This window comes from Dipodomys spectabilis, unplaced genomic scaffold (assembly GCF_019054845.1).
Source record: "Dipodomys spectabilis isolate Male_0828 unplaced genomic scaffold, ASM1905484v1 ptg000004l, whole genome shotgun sequence".
In the NCBI taxonomy this organism is placed as follows: Eukaryota; Metazoa; Chordata; class Mammalia; order Rodentia; family Heteromyidae; genus Dipodomys; species Dipodomys spectabilis.
The window spans coordinates 14,074,169-14,092,500 of NW_024870681.1; the positions used below are offsets into that span (position 1 = coordinate 14,074,169).

Genomic DNA, 18,332 nt, shown 5'->3' on the forward strand with positions numbered 1-18,332 from the left:
TATTGGAGATGAAAGTCTTACAGACTTTTCTGCCCGGGCTGGCTTTGAAGTGTGATCCTCAGATCTCAGCCTCCTGAATAGCTAGGATGACAGGCGTGAGCCACCGGTGCCCAGCTCAGAAATGATTTTCATTATAAGCTCCTGACTAATACAGCCACTCAGTGCAGCTGGTGGTAAGCCTCCAGGTTGTTAGCAGCCTTCTGCAAAGCTGCCAGCTTGGTGAACTTGACTGAGGGGGAGATGTTCTTTCTTTCTTTCTTTATTTTTTAAAGCAAGGATGGAAAAAGGGGCTAATGCTGACTGCTAGTCAGCCTTTGCCAGGGTTTTTCTTTACCAAGAGGTTTTTCCCTTTATTAATAATTTTGTTCTGTTTTCTGATTTTACATTTTAGTTCTCATGAATATCCTTCTTTTCCAAGGGAAAGGGAGGGGGCTCAGGAGAGAGAGTACAGCGGGAGGGACTGAGGCCAGACAACAGGAGGAACTTTCTGCCAGTGAATAGCAACTCAGAGATTACAGATCCATTTTATGAAGAATCTGTATCTGTATATCTGTCTCTCATGCACACACACAGACAGACAGACATAGGGTATAAGCAGATCCGTTTGGACTTATAAAGTGTGTTTGTATTTGGCAGGAGATTTCACACTTTCTTCTTGTGACTTCTGACATCTTACCCTGATCTTGCAGTTTCCAAGGACACTCCATGCTCATTTAGGAGAATTTCAGCTTCTCTTCAGTAGTTCTTTGTCTTACCATTCAAAATTAGTGTTTGAATAGAAAACTGAGTTGTCTTTTATGTGTGGTTAAGTTTTATAACTTATGAGTTAACTAAAGCTTTTGAGTCATGGATGGTAATTAATCACATAGACTTTCAGGCGTACTTCTAAGCCAGTAATTTGGGTTGGTAAGATGATCTGTAATGTATTCTGAGTTTGTAGGTTGAAAACTGAAAATTGGAATATCTTGAACTATTAAGGGTTAAGTGATATTTTTGTTGAATATTTGGGAAAAATAAAGATGAAGACAATATCACACTAACCTTGATTCACTTTCATCTATTATTATTAATTATTATACTATTACTATCATTATTATTGGGTGGTGCTCAGGGCATTGTGCTTGCTAGTCAAATACTCTTCTGTGAGCCATGAGCAAAACCCAAGAGCTGAGTTCTTAAAAGAAAGCTCTGGTGTTATCACCATGGTCTCTGTAATAGCGGGGATAATGTGATTTGAACTGTTCTTGAATTACTTTTATTCAAAATGTAATATAAAAATGCAATGTCATGTTCTAATTTTGGTTTGTTTGATTTACAGTAAATGAACTGGAACTTATCTCTTTTACTTTAGGCTTTCAGATAAACTTCTGTGAAAAGGCACAAAGTAAGCTATATATTTTGATATTATGCTACTTATATTTTTTTCATATCCATCTTGGTATTGGGAATGTGTCCACTGTTGTTCAACTAACCAACCATGGCAGTTTTACATTTCAAGAGCTTCCATTTTTCATTCTGCCCCTCCCTCCCGAATCTATTCTTAACATGCTTGGCTAGAAATTGTTGCTTGTACTTGAAATAGAAAAATGGTGCATAGAGCTGGTTACGTGGAGCTGGCAATATAGCTCAGTGGGAGAGCTCTTGCTTAGCATGTGTGAAGTTTGATCCATAGCACCTGGAATAAAAGGAACAAATATACCATTTGCATAGGTGTAGGGAAATATAGCTATTTAGACTTGACTACAATTTAAATTACAGTTTGAAGGAAGATCTCTTTTAAGTTAGGTGCAAAAACCATCTAACTGCATTCATTGATATTATGCTTTAAAATTGATCTAATGAATCCTTTATTTATTTATCTATCTATCTTGTCTGTTGTGGGTCTTGAGCTCAGGGCCCGGGCACTGTCCCTGAGCTTCTTTTGCTCTAGGACTAGGCTAGCACTCTACTGCTTGAGTCACAGTGTCACTTCCAAGTTTTGAGTAGTTAATTGGAAATTAGGCTCTCATGGGGACTTTTCTGTTCCATCTGGCAAACCATGATTCTCAGATCTCAGCCTTCCAAGTAGCTAGGATTATAGACTGAGCCACTGGTGCCTGGAAAGTTTTTTTCTTTAAAACAAACTTATTTCTTCTTCTCCTTCCCATTCTGAATTAGGATCTGAGTCTTCCTAAAATACAGAATAGATTTTCTGTCAAAAAAAATGAAAGTTTATAAAGCTGAAAAATGTATTTTGAATTTTTTTGGGGGGGGTCCAGTCATGGGGCCTGAACTCTGGGCCTGGGCGCTATCCCTCAGCTCTTCAGCTCAAGGCTAGTGCTCTACCACTTGAGCCACAGCGCCACTTCTGGCTTTTTTCTTTTTGCTTATGTGGTGCTGAGGAATCAAACCCAGGGCCTCAGGCATGCAAGGCAAGCTCTCTACCACTGAGCCACCTTCCCAGCCCCTGTATTTTGAATTTTAAACTTGATTTTGTATACATTATATCAAAACTTACGTCAAGGAAAATTCTCTTCATTTAACATACAGATATTCCAAAATATAATGTTTTCTATAATTGCATTTTCTTTATTCGTGGTTTGTGGAGGATGGGTTGCTACAGTGCACCATTCTTAAGTAAATTAGTATAAAGGGAAAAATCTTATCTGGAGAGAAAACATTCTGTTATAATAGAAAAGTGTGTGTGTGTGTGTGTGTGTGTGTGTGTGTGTGTTTAAATTTAAAATCCTTAGTCTATTGGATGGTCGTTGTGCCTTTCTGTGAAATATAGTGAGCAAAAATTTATTTCTTGAATAAACTCACGGAATAGATATGTGGTAAATAGCAGAAATAAGGCAGTTAAGTCCTAGAGCAAAAGTTTTTAGCTGATACATTAACATCTTTCTCAGATGCTTCTATTCTGTTTTGAAGGGAAAAGAAGGGTACTGGGATTTGAACTCATGGCCTCATACTTCCCAGGCAGGTGCAGTACCACTGAATCTCCAGATCGTCACTTTTCTCTTACCATAAATAATAAACTAACAATAGTACATGGTTTCCTATAAATATGTAATATATACTAGTAATTTGTTGTTGTTGTTGTTGGTCATGGTGCTTGGACTCTGGGCCTGGGCGCTGTTCCTGAGCTCTTTAGCTCAAGGCTAGTGCTGAGCTACTTACAATGCCACTTCCAGTTTTCTGGTGGTTAGTCTCACCAAACTTTCTTGCCTGGGCTGGCTTTGAACCATGATCCTCTGATCTCAGCCTCCTGAGTAGCTAGGATTATAGGCGTGAGCCACTGATGCCTGGCTTTATACTGTTTTAATTTTAATGTAGTGTGATTTTTAGCTTTTTTTGTGTGTCAGTTGTGGGGCTTGAACTTAGCGTCTGGGCACTGTCCCTAAGCTCTTTTGCTCAGCACTCTACCACTTTGAGCCACAGTATCACTTCTGTTTTTGAGTGGCTAATTGGAAATATGATTCTCATGGGAACTTTTCTGCCCAGGCTGTCTTCAAATTGCAATCCTTAGATCTCAGCCTCCTGAGTAACTAGGATTATAGGCATGAGCCACCAGTGCCCAGCTTAGCTTTTTATTTGTTGTTTAACATGTCAACATAATATGTATTCTTTTTTTTTTTTTTTTTTTGGGGGGGGGGGGTCCGGTTGTGGGGCCTGAACTCTGGGCCTGGGTGCTGTCTCTCAGCTCTTCAGCTCAAGGCTAGCGCTCTACCACTTGAGCCACAGCGCCACTTCCGGCTTTTTTCTTTTTGCTTATGTGGTGCTGAGAAATCGAACCCAGGGCCTCAGGCATGCAAGGCAAGCGCTCTACCACTGAGACACCTTCCCAGCCCCCATAATATGTATTCTATATGACAGTTTTAACTTGGACATAAAATCTAGTCTGAGAAAAAAGACTACATTTATTTTTATATTTTTATTTTTTGCCAGTCTGGGGCTTGAACTCAGGGCCTGGGCACTGTCCCTGAGCTGCTTCTAGCTCAAGGCAACGACTCTACCACTTGAGCCACAGCTCCACTTCCAGCTTCTTCTGTGTATGTGGTGCTGAGGAATCAAACCCAGAGCTTCATGCATGCTGGGCAAGCACTCTACCACTAAGCCGCATTCCCAGCCCCTAAAAAAATTTTAATGAACTGGCCAGGCATGATGACCTATAACCCTAACTACTTGGGGGAAAAGAGATCCAAGGATCTCAGCTCAGAGCCAGGCCTGGCAAAATGTTAGTGAGCTCCCATCTGACCATAGTGGCCCGTGCCTGTTATCCCGGCTACTTGGGAGGCCATAGGTCAGAGGAGCACAGTCCAAGGCTGGCCTCAGGCAAAAAACAAGGTCCCATCTAAAAACTAATATGAAACTAAGCTCAAACATGGCATGCTACTTTCTCCCTAGTTGTATTCACACTATTGCTCTCCTTAGCCTGTACCTAAATAAGAAACTGTAAGTACCCGCATATAGCTCTATGGATAGATCACAAACACCTTTGACCTTCTGAATGGCTCCCTCTCCCCTTTTCAACTGCTGTGGGAGTGAGAGGCTTGGAGACCGAGGCAGGAGTCTTGGGAGCCTCGCCCTGAGGGAGGGCCTCACAGACACTGCTTTGCCTGCACTGGCTTCTCAGGGTGGATGCTTTTTCCTGCTTTCCTCATCTCCCATTTTGCTTGTATCTCTTCCCCTTGAGAAGGTCTTCTTGATTTTCCAGCAGTTGGGGATCCAACAGTTCTATCCAACAGTGCATCCATTCACGGAGCACATATGGGGAACTTAAAAACTGTATAGTGAGTGAGCGTCTTGGACAGAATGGGTAGACTAGGCAGCTGCCCTTAGCAGGAGGAGGGGTGGTGAACTAGATGGGAATGATGTTCTTGTGAGGGACCAAGCATAGCGGGTGCTGGGGGGGGTCTCATCACCACTGCCTTTTTCTTTTTTGGGAGGAGTAGGGATGATCTCACTTTGTTGCCCAGACTGGCCTCAAGCCAGTTTGTGGACTCAAGCATTCCTTCTGCCTCTCCCCTTGAAGCAGCTGGGACTGCAGGTGCCACTGTGCCGCTACAGTCGCTGCTGTCTTTATCAGAAGCCATGGTGCAGGTCTCCAACAGAGCACAGCCCTCTGCTGGCTGGTTCCGACCTCCCTGAAGGCTCAGGAAAAGGAGATCCCACCCCAGGGGGAGTGGGAGCTAGGAAGATGGTAGGGAAAGATGAAAACAGTTATTTTTGTCCTAGCAGTGCTAATATTTTATGAACAATTTTCAGTTGCTACACATATTGACAGATTTTGGATTTTTTTTTCCTCCAAAGGGTCATGACGGTTTTATGACTTAAAAAATTAAAAGTGCATATTTGTATGCTTGCACAAGCACTCTTTCAGTTAGCTCTGGAATATGGACATTGCACATTATTTTTGTTCAAAGTTATTACCGAGCCATGCACTATGGCTCACACCTGTAATTCCAGCTACTCAGGAAGCAGCAGAAATTGGGAGGATTGTGGGCAAGGCATTATGGGCAAAATATTAGTAAGACCAAATCTCAGTCAATAAGCCAGGCACGGTACCTTTGATCCCAGTAAAGCAAGAGGCCACTGATTGGAAGATCTTGATCTGAAACTAGCCCCAGACAGAAATACCAGACTTTTATTACCTTAAAAATAATGCATAAAGGAAACACACACACACACACACACACACACACACACACAAACACAAAAGCAGCTGTAGGTATAGTTCATACAGTAGGCTGTGCAAGATCCTCAATTTAAAGCCAAATGTCACCAACAAAACATTCCCCCAACCCCCAAAAAACAACAACAACCTCAAACAGTGGTTATTCATAGGCCATTTGTAATGACACCTACAATTTTCAGCTACTTAGGAAACAGAGATTGGGAAACAGAAAACCCAAGATCTTATCTGAAAGATAATTAAAGCTAAACAGAAGGATGTGTGTGCAGCTTACATGGTAGAGAGAGAGAGAGAGAGAGAGAGAGAGAGAGAGAGAGAGAGAGAGAGAGTGTGTAGGTGTAGCTTACGAGGTAGAGAGCCCATTTAGTAATGGGAGGACCAGAGTTCAAACCCCAGTATTGCTATTAAAAAAAAAAAGTCACTCATTTCTCTCAAAATCAAGGACTTAAAATCATCAGTGGAGTATACACCCTATTGAGAATACACCCTATTGAGGTGTATTCTAGTGCCAGGAGCTATAATTTTATTCTGAAGATGTCTAAGAATTGTCAGGGGAGCTTGCAATTTCATTTATCAGAAGTGATTACATACCATGCAGTAATCGTAGGTAGGGCGGAGACAAAGAACACAAAAATTAGATTTTGTTAAAGTCGATTGAGTTTTGAGTACTGTTGTTTCAAATGCTGAATTCCCTTTCACAAATCAAAGATTTATTGTCACATGATTCTGATGACTAATGGAAGCTCTGAAGGATTAATTTTTTCCTGTTGTTTGACTTTCACATAATTTTTATTCTTTATATTGCTACATCACTCTATTCCAATCAGCTTTTACAATTGCCTGTTGTAAAGTAATGGAATTTTATTGGAGAGGGATGGATATATTTACATGCACAAAAAGCGTGAAGTCGCAGATTTAATTTGGGATCCAGATTTTCATAGACTTCAGACAAATCCACTATTCCTCATGGTGATCTTTTCTGTAAATTACAGTTTGTGCATTTATCTGATCTTTGGTTTTCTAAATATGCATGTTTATTTAAGATACTATATTTTAGATAAGAAAATAAAGTATTATATTTGTTTAGGACAACAATGCTTTATTTCAATCATTGAATTATTCTGAATGTTAAAATACTTTAAGGGAAAGTATCTTTTCATTTCTAAATGTAGAATTTCTACATTTAGAAGGTTCATGGATTAATCATTTGAAGATACGCTTTTGTACATGTAAAAGGGATTTGTGTAATTTATGACAAAGTTTGAATGATCATGCTTCATTGGCTTTAATCACATAACTTATTGTTCTTTAGAACATGATTTGCTTTTGGTGTAAAATGAGATGTTGGGGGTAAAGCTGAAGGTTTACCTAAAAGCACTGAGTCTGAGAAATTCTTTTACAAACATCAGATTTGCCTGGTGTTTGTCAGAATTCTTTCTCTCTCTCTTTCTCTCTCTTTTTTTTTTTTTTTGCTTTTTGCATGAGAACATTGTCCTTTAAGAATCCCTGGGCATAGGGATTTTCCTTAGCCAGCACCTGAAAGAATCTTGTGATACTCAGTGTGGGAGTGATTAGTAGTTTTCAAATATTCCTTTAATAATTTAGTTTTTACATAATGCTGTCAGGTGTTTATTTTTTTTTTCCTGTGCTTCAGTGTATTATCAGCCCATAGTCAAAGAGGTCTTAGTCTCTAAAGAAAATTTCGTGAATATTGAGTTTCTGTAACTTTGCTTCTACACATTTGGTGACTTTTAGGAATTATTTGACTTGGGAATGTTTGTGTAACAACTGGATCTTTATTTAGAAAATTATATGCTCCACACCTGTTACCTTTAATGGCACAAATATTTTTGGTGACACTGTACATCATTGTATTTGCAGAATGGAGACATCCTAATGACTGATTCTTGTTTATTTTTAATATGGGATTTATTCATTTACTTTGCTGCTGGTCCTGGGGCTTGAACTCAGGGCCTGGGCACTGTCCTTGAACTCTCTTGCTTAAGGTTAGTGCTCTACCACTTGAGCTAAAGCTCTACTTCTGACTTTTTGGTGGTTAATTGGAGATAAGAGTCCCATAAGACTTTTTCCTTTGCTGGCTATGAACTATGATCCTCAGATCTCAGTCTCCTGAGTAGCTAAAATTACAAGAGAGAGTCACTGGCATCAGGATCCATGTAGCTCAGGCTGGCCTTAGACGCTAAATTTTTATCATCCTGCCTCTTCCCTTCTGAGTGCTGGGATTAGGGGGGATGTGGCATCATGCCTTTAACTATGAAATTGTTCTTTTATAAGGAATATCCGTAATTGTTTACAATTGGTTATGATAAAAAGTCAACAAGAGGTATGCTTTGCAAATATTTCTAGAAATTAGGGGTTGATATTAAGCTCTCTGACCTGACAATAGTCTCTAAAAGGTGTTGAGTTTATTGAAAATGATGTAAAAGAGCCAGGGGAATAAGGGAATGGAGCTCAATTCAAACTTTCCTGAATTTAAAACGAAGAGCTTATAAGTTGTTATTATTGTTGATTTTTTTTTGTCTTTTTGGGAGTGCAAAAGGGCAGTCATGGTATTTAATATACACTATGTAAAAAATGAATAATGCAACTTGGGGGCAGGGACAGGAGGGGGAAACTGAGGTGAGTGAGGGAAGAGGGGACATTGTCCAAATAGAAATGGACTCATTACTTACAGAATTATAACCCTTCTATACAATTTTCTAATAACAACATTAAAATTAATAATAAAATAATAACAAAAGTAAACCCTAAGAGCTTATAAAATTCAACTGATTGAACTTCTAAATCTTCATATTTTTCTTAGTAAAAATGTACAATTAATGAATAATAATCTGTCACTTGAGAAATACTAAATTCAGTTGAGCTTTCAACAATAAAAGGAAACAGTCACGACATTTTATTTATTTATTCATTCATTCATTCATTCATTCATTGTCGATCATTGGGCTTAAACCGGGGCCTGGGTTCTTTTTCTCAAAGCTAGCACTCTACCACTTGAACTACAACACCACTTCCAGTTTTCTAGTGGTTAATTGGAGATAAGAATCTCATGGACTTTCCCACCTGGGTTGGCTTCAAACTGTGGTCCTCTGATCTCAGCTTCCTGAGTAACTAGGATTACATACATGAGCCACCAGTGTGCGACTAAATTTATTGCTACTGGATGATAGCAGAGTTTATTTACACTTATGTAGATGGTGAACTTAGTTGACAAATGAGAATTACATAGGATTAGCCATAAATAAGTTCAACTTAGATTGTTCAGGTTCTTTGGTACCTTCCCAGGACTTTGGAATCAAAATTAAAAAAACAGATTGGTAAAGATAAAGATACATAAGAATTATTGGGTAGGAGGCTTGGCTCAGGTGGTAGAGCACCAGCCAAACAGCAAAAGATAGTGAGTTTGAGTCCTGGTCTCAGACCAAACAAACAAACACAAACAAACCCAAAAAACCAAACAACAAAAAGAGTTATCCTCCAAGTGGCACTGTAGCTCAACTGGTAGAGCACTAGCCTTGAGCTGAAGAGCTGAGGGGCAGTGCTCAGGCCTAGAGTTCAAGCCCCATGACTGACAAAAAAAAAAAAAATTATCTTCCAGATATATTTAAAACTGAAAAATAGACAGACTGAACTTCTTGTGCCCAGTATGTATTTGCCCAACAGGTATCATTTTTCCTCTAGCTAATGCTTTCTGAGCCAGTTCTCTTTCCCTGCTTCTTCTGTTCAGTCATCCAGCCTTAATGTATGATAGTCTTCTCTCATGATGTTCTCAAATGGACTTTTTCTTTTACTTTTCATCATTAGATCATGAGTATGTACAAAGAAAATTAGAAACATTTCAGTCAGGGTATGCTTGTGCCCTACATACACAATGTAACACATAGCATGGTGAATACCATTCACTCTTGATTTTTCTTAATTTAGTCTAACTTTAAAAAAAGTATTGCAATCTATAGAATACATTTATGGACAACAAGTCACTCTTAATTGTGTTCCCTAAGAAATGAAAGTCTTATTCACATCTTGATGTTTTTCAAATCAAGAGGTTTATAATGAGGGTCAAAATAAGCCATTCACGAGGGGGAGAGAAGTATAGCAGTGCTGTGGTGACTGTTTATGTGTGTACAATACTAGCTTTGTGTCAGGGATGGTTGTTCATTTTCCACCTCTCTTATTTGCCTTGGTAATAACACAGTTGGATTTTAATTTAAATTGGACTCTGATTTGTTTTCTTGAGCAAATGGATACTTTTCACTGTGAAATTGTCTATCTTACAGCTTTATCCTAGTATATTTGCTAGTAAAGTTCTTACAGGATTGAAATCCTGAAGAATTAATTACATAATGGTGGGAAACTAGGTATTTGGGGCAGATAAGGGAAGAATGGCTGAAACTCACTTTTGACAAGAATCTGGCTTGTGTGTGTGTGTGTGTGTGTGTGTGTGTGTGGTGTGCTGCTGTAAATATGTCACATGTTATTTGAGAGAGATTTTAGATGTATGTCCTGGAACCAATCAGTGGAGATCCAAGTCACTGTGCTTCAGCCAGGAAACATTTTCATGCTCCTTCATTGTGTTGAAGAAACCTGTCCATCATACTATGGCATATATAACAAAGGTTTGGTAGTACAGAATGCAGAACTACTGAAAAAGTAGTTAAAGAAATGTAGAGAAGATGCTTGCTTTGTTTATGAGTGGTGGAAAGTTAAATTTTGAATAGTCATTGTGTGTTATGGGGTTTGCTAAACAGGAAAAATGAATGTGACCCATGGGCCTTTTAGTTCTTTACTAGAGTTTAAGCAAGCCATTCTTCCATCACTATGTGTTTTAGTCATTTGCAATACAGGAGGAAACCTCTTAAAGTTTCCAGGAGTTCCTAAATAGCACTATAAGCTGGAGACTCCGGCTTTAACACATGATCTGGGTTACAGGGGGCATTTCATTGAAATTCTGAAACAGTTGTGTTTAATTTTTTTGTGTAGTTATACAAATTGGATAATTTTCATCTTAGTGGTTTTGTATGTTTGTTCTTTATTTATTTTCATGATACTGGGGTTTAAACTTAAGGATATATACTTATTAGGTAAGATGTTACCACTTGAGTCATACCTCAATGACATTTCATTCAATAAACATTTTCTCTATTAGGTCTGATTTTGGGCTTTAGGGGAATCCTCTTGCCTGAGAAACCTTGTTCATATCAATACTGTAAGATGTTTGATCGTGCCTGATTTTCTCTCAGAGCTAAGGGAATGCTTTGTCTATCTCTGTTGACTGGTTTGAAGCAGACAAAATGACAGTCCTTTCATAGGTGGAATGTCAAAAATTTGCAATATTTTTTGACAAATTATTTTAAAATCTGCTGAACTAATATTTTAATCTCTTTGGCATCTAAAAGTCTGTCTACTCAGATTATTTATGGTACAGTTAATTTCCTTTTGGGGGAAAAATCTTAAAATAATAGCCTATTTGTTTGTAGCCTTTGTGATTAAAGATTTAAAGCTATATAAGTGAAATTGCCTAGGATGTGAAGAGCAGAAGATCTTTTGTCTTATATCTCCACACCCCAAAAAACTCTTTCCCCAGTTGGTTAGGCAGATGATACCCCAAGAATCAATGTTGTAGACCATTGAAATTATCTGGGACCTGGACTGAGATCCCACCCAGGAGAACTTGGGTGGAAGGTACACTTTGCAAGCCAAATGCATGCACTTGCACGACTGCCAGTGTGGGCCTACCGTTTGCATCACCAGTCACCTGGTGTCAAATGGAGTGAGTTGAAAGTTGTTTCAGGGAGGTGAGAATTACTCCAGTGGAATGGAGAGCAGGCTAAGAGTCAGCAGGACTCTGAGCAAAATGGCAGGTACTGCAGATCAAGGCGTAAACCCTGAGCTGACAAAAGCAATGACATTGAAACAAACTAGAAGGCAGGCATCCTCAGTGACCTGGAATCAAGAAGAAAACCAGACCCAACATGGAATTGACACTTTCTGTTTACTACTTGTGCTTGGGGGTGTCAAGGTTAGGACCTCGAAAATGCCAGGTTGATAATCTGTCACTGAGCTAAGTCCCCAAATCAGAGAACCACCCATAGTCTTGTTCAGACTTGAAACATTCCCAACAAACACACAACCAAACAATAGCAAGGAAATAATTTTTCTGTGGTTTGGAAGTGGAATCTACCTTCTTCAATAAGGAAGAATTTGTGATTGTTTTTGTTTTGTTTTTTCATTGTTGAAGTTTTGGTGCTTTACTCTCTTCTGTTTTATATTTGCATATTTTAATGCCTTCTTTCCTTCCTTCCTTCCTTCCTTCTTCCCTCCCTCCCTCCCTCCCTTCCTTCTTCCCTCCCTCCCTCCCTCCCTCAAGGGTTTTCACTCAAGATCTCAAATTAGTTCAGCTGGTGCTCTACTATTTGAGCCACATCTCCAGCTCAGCCTTTTGCTGGCTCACTGGAGATGGAATTTTGTGAACCCTTTTGCCCAAACTAGCCTCAAACCTTAGTCCTCTGGATGTCAGCCTTCTGAGTGGCTAGGATTATAGCCTTGAGCCACTGGCTCCTGGCTTTTTTTTACTACTATTTCTAGCACTTTCCCAACATATACTTTTCCCCTCTATGTCTTGCTACTTCTGTGTTTCCTTTTCCTAGCCCCTCTTCTTCTTTTTTTTTTTTTTATTAATTAATGATTAATGCTAATATCTTCGAAAAGTTTAAACCTTAGTTTATTCCTTAAGTAGATCCTTTTCTTTATAAACTCATTGGGGTTAATGTTTATGTTTTTTTAGCTACATTTAAATAACTAATTTGTGGATATTACTACTTTCTGCTTTCTCTGTGTGACAGAAGAGAATCCAGCATCAGATGTTCAGATTTCAATGTAGAAACATAAATAGTATGAAAAAGGCAATGTGACTCCTCCAAAAGTTCATAACACCTCAGCAGTCCTATCCAGAGAGAGATTAAAATGGCTGAAATGCCTCAAAAATAAAGAAAATAAAAATCACCAGGCGCTGGTGGCTCGTGTCTGTAAGCCTATCTATTCAGGAAGCTGAGATCTAAGGATCTGATTTGAAGCTAGCACAGGCAAGAAAGTCTGTTAGACTCTTATCTCCAATAAACTACTCAGAACAAGCCGGAAGTGGCACTGTGAGTTCAAAGAAGTTTCAAAAAGATACATAAAGTAAGGAAGTCAACCTAAGATCTGTGAAACATGGTTGAGAAATACAGCAAGGAAGTTGAGATTCTGGAAACAAACCCACAAGCAAAATAAATAAACAATAAGTAATAAAATAATGGTTGTAAAAAAAAAGCTCAATAAATCTAATTTTAAAATGTATAGTGGACGGGGCTGGGAAGGTGGCTCAGTGGTAGAGCACTTGCCTTGCATGCCTGAGGCCCTGGGTTTGATTCCTCAGCACCACATAAGCAAAAAGAAAAAAAGCTGGAAGTGGCATTGTGGCTCAAGTGGTAGAGCACTAGCCTTGAGCTGAAGAGCTGAGGGACAGTGCCCAGGCCCAGAGTTCAGGCCCCATGACCGGAAACCCCCCCCCCCCCCACAAAAAAAAAATGTATAGTGGAAGTAGACTAGATCAGTTAGTGTAAAGCTTATTGGGGATTGAAGACAAATTCAAGAAAATAGTATATTCAGCAATAAAGAAAAAAACAACAGTAAGTATTAAATTCTCTTAAAAAATTCTAGGGTATTGCAGCATATACTTCACTGGTAAAATTCCCTAGCAAGCACAAGACCCTGAGTTATAGCCACAATAGTGCTAGAGTGTGTGTGTGTGTCTGTGTGTGTGTGTCTGTGTGACTCTGCCTGCCTGCCTGCCTGCCTGTCCACATTCTTGGACATAATTAAGACACCATTGAAATTAAAGGAGAAAATTTCCTAATTCTAAAGTATGATATGCACATTTAAGTCAGGCATTTAGGACTCCAAATACACATGATCAGAAAAGTACCTTTCCAAGCCACATTATAGTTAAAAAGCCACGACTAGAGAGTGCAGGGAAGGATTGTTAAAACTGCAAGAAAAGAAATGCTAACTTATGTACGAAAGTAAACCAATAAGAATTACCCCTCCACCTTAGTGTAAATAATAAAAGCTAGAAAAGTGTAGAATGATACACTCAAGTTCTGAAAGAAAACTGCCAACCAAGATTGCTATATCCAGCAAAGTGATGATTTAAAAATGATGGAGAAGTAAAAACAAGCATAAGTTAAAGTAATTCCTGACCACTAAGCCAGCATTACAGAAAGTATTTAAAAGAGCATTTCACATAAATGAGACAGAAAATAATTATAAACATGAACAGAAAGGAAAAATTTCAGGAGAGAAATTTTCAAAAAAGAGAAAAAGAAGAACCAAACATGCTCAATTTGGCAAAGGGCCTATAAGCTCTTAAAAACAAGAAAGAACTAAAAACTAGTAAAATTCAAATCAACCCACAATTATAAGAATTGGTAAATACGTGTTGATGATGATTTTAACTCTTCAGTAAAAAGTTGCAGATTGGTTGGTTGGTTGTTTTTGCAGATTTTTTGTTTTTCATTCAAAGATCCACCGGGCACTGGTGGCTTATACCTGTAATTCTAGCTTCTCAGGAGGGTGAGATCTGAGGATTGTGGTTCAGAGACAGCCCAGTCAGGAAAGTCCATGAGACTCTTACCTCTCTCTAATTCCAAAAGACTGGATGTGGAGCTATGGCTCAAAGTAGTAGAGTGCTAGTCTTGAGCAAAATAGCTCAGAGACAGTGCCCAGGCCCAGAGTTCAAGCCCTATGACTGACCAGAAAATAAATTCAAAAAACAAAACAAACACATCTCTTAGCGAGATACATAACTGAGAGTAAGATGCCAAGACCTGTCACCAAGCAGGAGCCAAAGTTAGCAATGTTAAAGAAGGACACTACAGATTAGTAGAGAGAAGAATTCATCCAGAACATATATCAATTATAAATTTATATGCATAGAACATTGGTGCACCCAGTGCAATAAAACAAATGCCACTGGCCAGAAAGGTACAGATAAGACCAGGCAGAATAAGAGTAGGTGACTTCAGAATCTTGCTATCATTGGTAGAGAGAACTTCTTGATGAAAATATCGAGAGATTCTTCAGAGTTAAGCTGTACCATGTATCAGATGGATAATACTGTGGACTGTAGTTTTCATCCAGGAGCTACAGAATAGACATTTACAGCAGTGTGTAGAATTTTTACAAAAAAAGTCACATTTTAGATCATAAAGCAATTCTTTTATTTTAAAAAATTGTACTTTATTGTTATTTTAGGGGTGACCTACATTTATATGAAGCGGAGTAATAAGTGTATTTCCTTTTGTACGGTGTCATCGGTTCCCTGATTCTCTCCCATTCCCTCCCTTCCATCTCCACTCATGAATTGTATAGTTCACTTTCATCAGTGCCAATGTGTTGCACTGATGAACTTTTTTTTTTTTTTTTTTTTTTACCCTTTTCCTTTGGATTCTGTGCCCTCCCTCCTGCTCTCCCACAAATGAGCATGTGAATACACTAGTAAGGTAAAGAATACAGAATCCTCAGAACAAAACAAAAAACAAAAAAGATTTTTGTTTCCATATCTTTAGAGTTTGTTTCAGTATGTATATTATTTTATGTAAATATGGAGGTGCTTAGTCATTCCACCTTTGTGATTCTCTCCTAAGACTCTTTGAGCTCACTGTATGTGTGTAGAATCCTGTGTATTTTGTATCAGATTTCCACACACCAGGGTGAACATGCACCGTTTGTCTCTCTGAGCTTAGCTTACCTCACTTAACATGATTTGTTATAGTTCCACCCATTTTCCTGCAGATGGCATTATTTTAATGGCTGTGTAAAATTCCATTGTACATAGGTATCAAATTGTTTGGATCCACGTGTATATTGTGGGGCGTCTGGGCTATTGTGAATAGTGCAGCGATGAACATGGATGTGCAGTTGTCCTTATATCCTGGTTCATGATACTCAGAGTAGATGTCAACAAGTGGTATGGCTGGGTCGTAGGGAAGATCTGTGTTTGGTTTTTTTGAGGAAACTCCAGACTGTTTTCCAGAGTGGTTATACAGATTTACATCCCCACCAACATTTGTTGTTGTTCGAATTCAAAATGTTAGCCAATCTAACTAGGAAAAGATAGAATCTCAGATGTTTTGGTTTAGCATTTCCTTTATGGCCAGGGATGATGAGCATTTCCTCATGTGTTTTCTTGCCGTTCTTGCCTCTTCTGAGATGTCTCTCCTGAGCTCCATTACGCATTGAGTAATTGGTATATTAAGTTTGGGAGGAGTTAGTTTCTTGAGCTCCTAGTACATATTGGATATTAGGCCTTTGTCTGATATGTTGCTGGTAATGATTTTTTCCCAGTTGGTTGGCTGTCTTTCTAGTTTAGTAACTATGTCCTTAGCTGTGCTGGAACTTTTTATTTTAATGTAGTTTCACTTGTTGAGTCTCTCTCTTATCTGTTGTGCCCTTGGGGACTGTTAAAAAAAGTTTCTGCCTCTACCTGTAAGTTGTAATGCATAAAGCAATTCTTTTTTTTTTTTTTGTCGGTCATGGGGCTTGAACTCTGGGCCTGGGCGCTATCCTTCAGCTGTTCAGCTCAAGGCTAGCACTCTACCACTTGAGCCACAGTGCCATTTTCGGTTTTTCTAGTGGTTTATTGGAGATAAGTATCTCACGTCTCACGAACTTTCCTGCGCAGGCTGGCTTTGAACTGCAATCCTCAGGTCTCAGCCTCCTGAGTAGCTAGGATTACAAGCGTGAGCCACTGGCACGAAGCATAAAGCAATTCTTAACCAATACAAAAACATTAAGATGATTTCCTTTATCTTAATATGTCATAATTGAATATAACTAGAAATTAAGAGAAATTATGATAATCACACAGATGTGGACATTGAACAACATACACGTTGATTAGAGGGTCAGTGAAGAAAATAATTTATAAATTATTTAAATTAAGTGAAAACATAGTTTACCATAACTATTAGGACACAGCAATAGCAGTAATAGTATAGATTATAGCTATGAGTGACAACATTTAATAGTCAGAATTGGGGGTCTAAGTGTGACTCTGGTAGAGAACCTGCTCACAATCATTAAACTCCTCTATTTACACACAGAGAAGACATACTGAATATGTCTTCTAATGAAGTCATATTTTAACAGCAGTTAGGTTGTTAAAGCAGAGTAACTCAAGTCTCTGAATTCCAGTAGGAAATCTTAGCCAGATGCTGTGGTGGCTCAGCCTACCATGCTAGCTACTCAGTAAGCTGAGATCTGAAGATCAAGATTTGAAGCCACCCTGAACAGACAAATATGCAAGTCTCTCTCTCTCTCGCCCAGTATGAAGCCATAAATGGAAGTGTGGCAGCTGTGAGCCCAAAATCCAAGGGAGGAACTGAGTTCAAGTCTTAGTACCAATGTACCACAACACAAATTGGAAATCTTAACATAACAATGCACCTCATCCTCTTAGCAAGACAAGTATAAGTCAAAGTCCAAAATTACAGATAAGAAGATATAAACAAAGATCAGGGCACAAGTTAATGAAATGGAGCTAAGAGGATTATACAAAGGATCAATGAAACAAAAGAGTAGTTTCTTTGAAAAGATAAACCCAATCGACAAGCCCTTAGCCAAACCAACCAAAAGAAAGAGAAGACTCAGTTAGTGAAATTTAAGATGAAAAGAAATATTTCAGCACATAACCAAGTAGGGAATATTTTGGAAAGAAATATTCCAGTTAACTGGAAACTCTAGAAGAAATAGATAAATTTCTAGACGCTTGTGGCAAGGACATTGAGGCAATAGCCAGCTTCCAACCAGAAATCAGATAGATTCACTGCCAAATGCTACCAGAACTTTGTTTCATTATTTTTGCTGGTACTCGGTTTGAACTTGGGACTTGTACTTGCTCAGCTTGCTCACTTGACTTGTGCTGTCCACTTGAGCTATTCTAGCCTAGGTTTTTGCTGCTTAATTTGAAGATGAAGTCTCTTGTACTTTTCTGCCTAGGCTGGTCTTAAATTGTGATCTTCCAGATACAGCCTTCTGAGTAGGTAGGATTATAGGTAAAAGCCACTAACACCTAACATGCACTAGGACTTTAAAACTCAGCACTTCTCAACCCGTTCTATGAAATAGAAAGAGACGGAATGCCACTAAGCCCATTCTATGAAGCAAGTATTTACATGAAACCAAAATGGAATAAAAATGCAGCAAAAAATGTCTAATTTCTCTGATGAACATAAATACAAAAGTTCTTTATCCAAACTGAATTCATCAACACACTAAAAAATTATACACCCTGATCAAGTTGGCTTAATTTCAATGAAGTAATGATGGTTCATCATTTATAAATCAATGCATGTAATGCAGAACATAAAATCAACAGTAGAAAAAAAGCATATAGTTATCACAACAGCAGAAAAAGCTTTTGACAAAATGTGACATACTTTCACAACAAAAGTCCTTAGGAAACTAAGAATGTAAAGAATATTCCCTAATACAATAATAGCTACATATGACAGATACATTGTACTAAATGGGAAAAACCGAAACCTTTTCCTTTTTTTCTTATTCAATATAGTACTTGAATTTTTTATTAGCTAGAATT

The 18,332-nt window shown here is 38.5% G+C and overlaps 1 protein-coding gene across 2 annotated transcripts in view; it reads left to right on the plus strand.

The window, feature by feature from the left end:
* The window catches only part of Map2k4 (mitogen-activated protein kinase kinase 4), a 99,000-nt gene that overhangs the window by 9,690 nt on the left and 70,978 nt on the right, over positions 1 to 18,332 (plus strand). The window contains exon 2 of one of the 2 annotated variants that reach the window (XM_042693546.1): positions 1,352 to 1,384. The exons of the other annotated variant lie outside the window; for it this stretch is intronic. Coding sequence (XP_042549480.1) covers positions 1,352 to 1,384 — 33 coding nt within the window. The remainder of the gene's footprint in view (positions 1 to 1,351; positions 1,385 to 18,332) is intronic. 2 annotated transcript variants of the gene reach the window in all.